Raw genomic sequence first — 9,075 nt, 5'->3', positions numbered from 1 at the left:
CATTTTAGTGCCTCGCTCTCTGACTGAGCATAACATTGTGTGCACTTTACAATTACAGGGAGAATTATCAGGACCCTTCCAAATGCAATCTACCTGTGTTGAAATGTTCTCAAGGATTTGTGAGTCAGTCAGTGTCCAGCAGATAAATGTCATAGCAACCTGTTTATCTGAGAAAAGCCTGCACTCTGACTCCAAACCACAATATTATATTTAAGCAATAAGGTACGAGAGGCAGTACTGTATTGTCAATAATTTACTGTTCAAGGGTAGCAGCGTCGGGCCTAGATACAGTACTGCCTCGAGTTATTACCACTATTGGTCTACTTGCCCAGAGAGTTATCTGCTCTCCTCTCCTGATTGTAAGCAGTATTAACGTTTGACTGTACAGCAGGAACAGGGACCGCAAATACATTATTCACTGCTGCCAGTCTCGTCAATGGCAGTGTGCCGTTTTATTATTATACAAGTAGGCGCAAGAGAAACCCTCGGCTACACGTTTGGTCACTGTCGAGATTGAAATGACAACTAACGGTCGCGCAATTTAAATCACCCATTTTGAGCGTGCACCGATATAGAACGCTCTGGTTAATGTAAACAGGCTGTACAGTACTTTATAGCTTAATAAACTAAACCCCGGGACTCACTCTCAACCAATCAGAATGCTTGATTTGACATACCTGTATTATGAATTTGTATTATATAGTCCAGTTGTAGGAAGGAACTAAGAACATTGACTCAAATACTGTACTTAATTAAAAATGTCAGGTATTTGTTATTTTTTTAATGTTACTCTTCAAAGGGAAGTATTGAACTTTTTAAATCACAACAATTATTTAATAGTTTGTATAGTTACTTTTCAAATTAAGATTCATTTGCACACAAAGAAAAAGTAAGAACTCATTAACAAAAGTTGATAAATTTAATTACAAAGCAGTATAAACCAGTACAGCTTTTTTGATAATTATAGTAATCAGTCTAATTATATTAAGAATATTTATTTTAACAGCTTTGTTTGGACATAACATGCATGGCAAATATGTCAGTTTGGTCTATAAACAGTTGTGACCATCATTTCTCAGTATTTTCAGTTTAATAATTTGCTACCCTATAGGGCAAGTATCTTTGAATGTGTACACTGATAAAGCTATGTTATTAAAATTCAGTGCGGAAAACCTCAGCAGTTTCACATATTTCAAGTAATGAATGGTAAGTGATATAATGCTGAACTCAAAATCTTCTCTAACATCTGCAAAAAAGATTTTTATCGAACTGTGGTCCATTGTACTTACAAGAAGGTAAAAAAACAGAAAAACCAATCTCTTTTTCATTCACGGTGCTACCACATTAACACAGTCTTCTACCATCTCAAACAGGAAGTGATGTGGGCCAGTGCGCCGGGCAACCTCACTGGCCGTCTCCCCGCTGCCGCTGAGGAGCCGTGGCTTCAGGTGGCGTTGAGAGAGGAGCAGCTCTAGCGTGTGAGGAGAGTCTGTTCTGGAAGGGGTGGTGTGGGAGGCGGCCAGGTGTAGTGGTGTAAGTCCACCGTTGGTCTGGGCGTTCAGTTCGGCTCCATGTTGCAGAAGAAAACTTGCCACGGTGACACGGCTCCAGCGGCAGGCGCTGTGAAGTGGCGTCCAGCCATCGATGGTGCGAGGGTTAACCTTTGACCCAGCGCCGATTAACGTGGAAACCACATCTACATGGCCTCCGTATGCTGCACGATGTAATGGAGTGTATCCATCCTCATCACAACAGTGCACCAGCAAGGGATCGGCAGCTAATAGCCTGTGGACTGTTGCAAGCTGGATAAAAAAAAAGTAGAAATGCTGAAGGTCAGGAAACTCCAATTTGAGATTCTCATCTCTAATTGGAAAAAGTACTTTTACTTTGATTATTCTAACCCCCTTTCTAGCCTTTCATGTTGGTATATTTGACCTCTTTGTACATAAAATATTCCAACTGAATTATCTTCTATTCCGGTCCCACTTCTCTTGTGTGAATACATACATTAGTATTTAAAGGATATTTCTTACTTCATCTGTATGAAGACCACAGTGAAAAATATTTCTGAAGCCGGACCATCCCAGCAAAGACGGACGCTTGAACATTTGTTCAAAGTAGGGTCGGTTGAAGCTTTTCGCAATCTATTCAGTTTTACAGTCATAAATGTTTTTAAAAGAGTGTGGAAGATAGGGTGGACAACCATGACAGCACTCGCTGAGGCAAAACAACGATGCAATTGTGACGATCCTCTCTGCCACTGGCCGTTGTCCCTGCAGGTGTGCAGGTGGGCGGGGCAGAGTGGGTCGTCAGGAGAGTGGGGACACCTGTGTTCGTTAGCGGCCCCGCACTTAAGAGGCCCTCGGGTCTGAGCGCTCTCTCTCTCGCTCTCCCTCCCTGAGACGCCAGGTTGGGTTTGTGTACAATGATTGGGTTTGTCTTTGTTGTTAGGTGCGAGTCAATAAACCGTAATTGTTGTTAAACCACTCACTTTTGTGTGTATCCCCTCCTTTTGTCACGGCTATGCAGCCTGGTTCGTGACAATTATCTGGCCAAAACCATTACGAAACCTTAAAGGGTATTTTGGGGTTGTTAAGGTGGAACAGGGATGATGAGAAACATTGACAGTCAAGTGGGTATTACAATGCCTCCTTGAAGAAGGAGAAAAGATACTGTGACTGTACACAAAACATTGAAAATGGTAACATGGCAACAATATTAACTGTGCACAGTTATTGTGTATAATGAATTGTGATTAAATTCGGTTGGCTCAGATTATTTTTCTCCCCAAGGATAAGCATTGTGTAATTATCCACAGGGTTCTTATTCATTTGATGGCCGTAACAAGTTTGAGGTTTCAGGGTTTATAAATTGTGTTTGCTCATTGTCAACTGTTCCCTCTGTGCCATGTATTGCCTCATGATAAGCAAAGTCACGCAGTTTTTCAATTATTCATCCTGTTCTATATTTACTTACAAAATGTTGACCTGCTGCAAGGGGCAGCTGTAGACACTTTGAAAAATAGTGTTTAGTGTCATGGCTAGTACTAAGAAAAGGTTTAAACTATTCAGATGAAATGGAATTTCATGATTGTCTTTAAAAAGATGAATACAATCCCAAAATGTTCAATACTACTACTACTACTACTACTACTAATAATAATAATAATAAAAATAAGTAAGGCAAAATGTTGCCAAGTGTTTTTTACATCAGATCTTAAAAAATGTGATTTTGATTCTTTTTTGACACAAGAATAACAAGTCTTAAAGGATATCTAAACATCAGCTGAAAGAACACTAGAGAGTGATATTAAATTAACCACAATCAAAACCCTGCTAACAGCTGACGTCCAAACCACTTGGGGAAAATTGTGTTTTTTAACCACTCGGTTCTTACTTACCCTATAATAATTTTTCATTTATGACATTTGAACGTCTTTTTGTGAGTTTTATCACTCAATAAATTTGCTCACCACAGACAGGGAATTTCTTTGCAAAGTCTTTTAACATCATCCTTTGCTGTGTGAAGCCCATTTAATGGACTAATGCTGGGTATTTTATTCTTAATCAATTTAGCAGCCAGTCTCTCCCAAACACATTTAATACGCTCCAATTGTTTTTCATTAAACATAATACACTTCACATTATGCTAGATTATTATTTACATGATCTGCAATTGTCGGTCATGATCGTTTGTTCTTGTGAACGGCCGAATGAAACGTCACTTTAAAAATTGCCGCTGCAAGGAATTGTGGGTCGGCATTATCGCCTTTCCTTTCGATAAGGAAGTTTGAGTGGGTCCTCAGCTAAAGGAGCTAAATTAGGAGGCATGAAGCTTTTTTCCTTTGCGTTTAGAGAATTCGACCGGCACTTATCATGGCGGCCACTTAGGTACTTCCGGGTCATTTCCCTCAGTTAGGAACGTTCCTAATCAAAAAGGACTATTCGACCGCAGCCAAAAAGTGAACATTATTTGATGATGAAATCCTTCTGCAGAACATACTCCTGCTTTGGCATGGTCGAAGGGCTGTTTCTTTTTTATGATGGAAAAATACAGTTTTTCCCATCATGTTAACACAAGGATGAGCAGCAAATCCTTACAAACATCCATTTTTCTGAAAAATAGGCATTGAGAAAGTGTTTTGAGTTTGGAATTAATATCAAATACATATATACACACACACATATATATACACACATAGTCCAAAGACATGCAGCTTAGTTTAATTAGGGATTACTGCCCGTAGGTGTGAATGTATCTGTGATAAACTCGTGCCACAGAAATATTTGTGTATGTTGACGAAACTTTCTTTAATCATAATTATCTGTTTTAAATTAGAAGGAAACTAACCTCATAAACAACAATGTTTGTGTTGAGGGAGGAAAGATTAATATACACAGTGTTATGCTAGCAGAAGAAGTTAGATTGTTTGACCTTTTTTTCGTGTTGAATAAAACATCAATAGTTTTTTGTCATTATACAGAGGACCAAGTGGCTGTCAAAATGCCACAGCATGCCATGTTAAACATTCACTTGCAGTTTAATTTACTTTTGCCAGCAGAAACTTAAATTGTTAACAGGCAGCTAGGACAGATTCAAACTCTGCTGCTCTGTGCCGGCCACACCAACAAGATACCGACACTGGTTCAATTTAAAAGCAATTAATAAAAAAACTGGAAGGGCACTTGGAAAAGCAAGCAATGGTGCACTCACATGCACCTCGTAATTCATTTCTTTAAAAACACGTTAGCCGTTTGGTGTTATGTTCAAGAACATTTTTTCTGATTATTTCAAAACTACATGAATACAAACAAGCAGACAAACAAACCAAGTAGCAATTTTGTAGATAGATGTGTTGGAGATGTGAATGTATTTTTTTTTCTTGAATTGTTTTTATTGTACGAGTATAGGACTGTACTGTTCCTGTAGCGATCGTCTCAATTTCCAGCCCAGTTTAAACCTTGTTTATTTCTTGTGGAGCAAAGCAGGTAAAATATGAGTTCTGAAAGTGGTGGAAGATAGGGCTGCTCGTTTATGGCCAAAATCATAATCACGATTATTTTGATCAATATTGAGATCATGATTATGTATCACGATTATTCAATAATTTTAGGAAAATCTTTTTATTGCACTTTAACATTTGAAAGAACAAGAACACTGCTTTTACTTCCATTATTGTGTTACATTCTGGCTAATATTCAAATGTACACGTATTTGCATCACAATATGAATAAAACGTTTACAAAAAATAAGTGCAAAATATGAATAAAATATTTACCCAAACTAAAGTGCAAAATATGAATTAAATGTTTACCCCAAATAAAGTGCAAAATATGAATACAAGTCAATGTTGCAAATTACTCGACAGCTGTGACATCCCTTTGTATTTCCCCCCCGATAGTTTTTATACAGAGCAGGTAATGTTTGGATAAATAATGTCGAGGGGATCACGTATCTCTTGTTTAGTGTCTTGACCTTTTTTATGAAACCTTCATTGCTGACGATATTCATTGGACACGTCATTGGCCAAATGAAATGTGATTGCAGCCGCTATTTTATTGTGTCTTTGGGAGGTGGACGTATACGCTGTCATGCTATGCAGAGTCGCGGTTATGCTTGTCTGTCTTGACGTAGCACATGAACGGAGATTCAGTGCAGTAGCGTTAGCCCTCACACATTGGCCATACTGTGGTTTATGGTGGTTTTTGAGGTGGTTAAATAAATAAGTTGTGTTGACACACCCATCTCTTTCTCCCCCTTGTGATTGGTTGACTGTTAGTTGAGGAAGTGCTTGATTTAATGTGTGGCTAAGCAGCATTTTAAACCTCAATATTGCTGACAATCATGTTTATTTGATCGTTGCAGACAAAATCGTGATCGTGATTAAAATTTGATTAATTGCGCAGCCCTAGTGCAAGAACAAAATAGCACTTACGCGTTTGTTTTCCGCCGCCCACAGAAAGAGCACCTTTGGTTTGTCCTTGAGAGTTTCTTCTTTTTCTAGATACCACTCCTCGCTGTGGTCCCCCTCCTCTTCTTCCGCCTCTTCCTCCTCATCCTTGCTTCTGGTCCACAGGCTGCTAGCCCCCCTGGGGATCAGGTTACCATGTGAATTCAGAAGCTCAAGCTGGTTGAAATCTTCTGGAAACTCCATCACTTACTGTTTTTGTTCGAGAATTCAAAACAAAAAAGACAAAGAGCCACAGATATCAGACGGATGTGCTGTCCTCACAAATGATGAATCAATATCACAAGTGGACATGATATAACGGAGATAATGTTGTAACCAGCGTTGCAAAGGGGTGGAAATTTTCCGGTAAATTTCTGGAAAGTTTCCACGGGAATTTTGGCTCGGGAATTTTGAAAAAAATAAATGTGCCTAAGTTTTTTGCAAAAGCATATAACAGGGAACTTAAATGTGGTTGAGAACAAGACTATGCACGCCGAGCTCAGCTGGACCCTGAATGCAACTGGTTGGGAACATTGTCTTCCAGAAACATAAACGTGAACTTAAAACATTGTGTTGTTTTTGACGTTTTTGTCATCAGTGTTGTGTCTGAACATTTCAGCCCGACGCCTGGTTAGTGTGAGAGAGGTATTGCAGACAGACAGAAATTTCAATTACAGCTCGCAACATACTGAAAAAAATAACTGAACTAGCTAATTTTTTTTGGAGCTGTGAACTTAGTTCAAAATGTTGAATTATGGACTACGAACTGAACTTGTTCTTGTAGAAAGTGAACTTTCCCAACACTGTTTGTCATTAGCTCATTCATTACTTGGTAAACTGAAGCCATGTTCATTTTAATACCAAGTTTATTTGTATACAGTAGACTTTTTACAGCAGTGAGAGTATTACGTATGTATGTCCACACAAAAGTACACCATCACCTCGATTATTCGCGGCTTTCGGAATGTCGAAAAAGTCATTTTTAAAAGTTGTATTATAAATGTTTGCATGCCTGTTTGCTTATGACAAGGTAAATACATTTAAATTACCCCAAAATGTCCAGTTAATTTCCGTTAGTTCCCGTATAGTCCCGTGGAAAAATGAATATCTTCTTTTGTACTACTATTTTATAACTAGTAAGTGAATCAACACCTTTTTAAACAGTTTCAACTGTAGGGCTGACGTCGCTTGAGCTAACCTAATATTAACTGTGTAATGTTTACGTTACCTGACGTTAACCGTGTAATGTTTACGTTACCTGACGTTAACCGTGTAATGTTTACGTTACCTGACGAGCGTAAATTCATGAACTGGCAAACGTGGGACGTCACTACATGTCGTAGCCATCGTGAAGCCAGACAAGTGGATTCAGCTCAGTGAACATAAACGGCACTAACGAAATTTACGTCAACGTCCAACACAGAACGGGTAATTAAATTGCCATGTGCCTGAAGATAGGTGGTGAAGCCAACTATCCCTTTTACGTTGACGTTAGCTTACGTACAACAATGTAGTCATGTCGGAAATATACCTTTACGTTGATTTCCAACATTAAAAACTGTCATTTGAGTAACAATCATTATGTCAAGACAACAATTTCCCCACACCCGGGAGATTTAACTACTAAAAGGAACAGAAGCTGACAATATTTAACCATCTGACCTACTAGCTTAGTGGATTCTTCTTCTTCTTCTTCTTCTTCTTCTTCTTCTTCTTCTTCTTCTTCTTCTTCATTTGATGCCGGTTAGCATCAAGCTTCATAATGCATCACCGCCCCCTGTTGATCTGGAGTCAATGCGGAATTAAAAACCCCGCTGGACACTCAATGTAACGTTACTTATGCCTAAATCACAGAGACCTAACTGCTGATCCATAAGGTAAACCGGTGACTCTCAAATAGAGGCACATGAAGGTGAGATAAAGAAATACAAAAACTTCAAGAATTAGCATCAATTCAAAAATCTTTTGAAAATAATTATTTCATAACTATTCATTATGCTCTTCAAATATAAGTGTAAATTGTATGTATTCCAGCACTGTGTATTACATTTTTGCCTAATCTAATCCTAACCTAAACCTATACTGAAATACATGTTCTGATACTTGGGTTAAGTACATGGATTTAACCTTAAACCTCCGGGCTCCTGTGTGGAGCAGTAGAGAGAAGTAGGCAGCAGAGACGTTGGTGTCCAGGAGAACTCTAAACGTTGTTTGTATAGAAAAAAGTTAATGTTCATCGGCACTTACTTTTGTGTCGACAACATATAACATAATTTAGAAACTGAATTCTTAAAACTCCATGACCAGCTTTCAACAACCTGGAAAACACTCATATTTATATTTAAATCTAGAATGATATTGTTTATCATAACATTGAAGGTTAAGAGCAACCCATACATTTTTCTTGTTTTCTCCCTTGTATTGTCCAAAAAGGACCAAAACAGTCCATTCCACGCTAAGTGAGTGGTGGGGTGGGTTCTGTTTGTTCAATAGGCAGGTCACTCATCCTTTGGCTTTCAACTGGCCTTCTCAGCTTTCGACACGTCACACAGTGACGGATGTAGGTTGCGACTGCTCTGCTCAGTCCACAGATCCAATAGCCATTGGACCCAATTACATTGATGGTAAAGCTTTTGCCGTGATGTTTAACTGTTCCATATTAGTGGGCGATGATTAGATTCGTTACGTGATATCCCTGAGGAATGATTGTTCATTGTTTGAATGTGTTAGGGAAAGATGAGCGTCAGAACTTACAAGCACATCCTCTGCATCCAGGAAAGCATCAAGGTGATACAGCTTGTGGTTTCTTCGAAGCTGATGTCCATTGTTTAGTAGCTTTATCTCTTCTCTGTATATGTTTGGCTTTGTATGTCTTTGATGATGAGTCACTCTGAACTGTGTCTTTCACGCACTGTTGAGAAGTCACATGATAAGACCTTGATGGCCCGAGAACAGCATGAGAACCTTTTCAGTGTGATTACAAGGTCAACTTGTTCTAGGGGCTTTGTCTGGAACGTCTGAGCCTTTCTAACTTCTGGGTCACCGACAAGTAGCTCTAAAGGCTCCTTTGTTGGCATTTCTATCTTCCTTTTTTTTTTTACAGAAAACTGGGGCCAGTGAACCAA

General features: G+C 38.8%; 1 protein-coding gene across 5 annotated transcripts; it reads right to left on the bottom strand.

Annotated features, from left to right (window-relative positions):
- Positions 1 to 1,071: 1,071 nt before the first annotated feature.
- ankrd49 (ankyrin repeat domain 49) lies at positions 1,072 to 7,773 on the bottom strand. 5 transcript variants are annotated; one of them, XM_068589369.1, is made up of 3 exons: positions 7,613 to 7,773; positions 5,936 to 6,160; positions 1,072 to 1,802 (listed from the first exon to the last, which is right to left on the bottom strand). In XM_068589369.1, the coding sequence occupies exons 2-3, from the start codon at positions 6,152 to 6,154 to the stop codon at positions 1,329 to 1,331; spliced, it is 693 nt and encodes a 230-aa protein (XP_068445470.1). In that variant the 5' UTR covers positions 6,155 to 6,160; positions 7,613 to 7,773; the 3' UTR covers positions 1,072 to 1,328. The 5 variants fall into 5 exon arrangements, with proteins under 5 accessions (XP_068445470.1, XP_068445469.1, XP_068445472.1 ...); XM_068589368.1 differs by having other exon boundaries at positions 7,617 to 7,772; XM_068589371.1 differs by lacking the exon at positions 7,613 to 7,773 and adding an exon at positions 7,239 to 7,454 and having other exon boundaries at positions 5,936 to 6,089.
- Between the last annotated feature and the right edge of the window lie 1,302 nt (positions 7,774 to 9,075).

Source organism: Clinocottus analis, unplaced genomic scaffold (assembly GCF_023055335.1).
Source record: "Clinocottus analis isolate CAN_PGR_092001 unplaced genomic scaffold, fCliAna1.0.p SCAF_22, whole genome shotgun sequence".
Classification (NCBI taxonomy): Eukaryota; Metazoa; Chordata; class Actinopteri; order Perciformes; family Cottidae; genus Clinocottus; species Clinocottus analis.
Note: the sequence above shows the minus strand (reverse complement) of the source record. Positions and strands in the feature narration are given on the sequence as shown.

Excerpts from the sequence above, each read along its gene's own strand:
- ankrd49 (XM_068589369.1), bottom strand. The coding sequence starts at position 6,154 with ATGGAGTTTCCAGAAGATTTCAACCAGCTTGAGCTTCTGAATTCACAT. Across the intron at positions 1,803-5,935 it reads GGGCGGCGGAAAACAAACGC|CTTGCAACAGTCCACAGGCT; the intron begins GTAAGTGCTATT and ends TTTTTTATCCAG.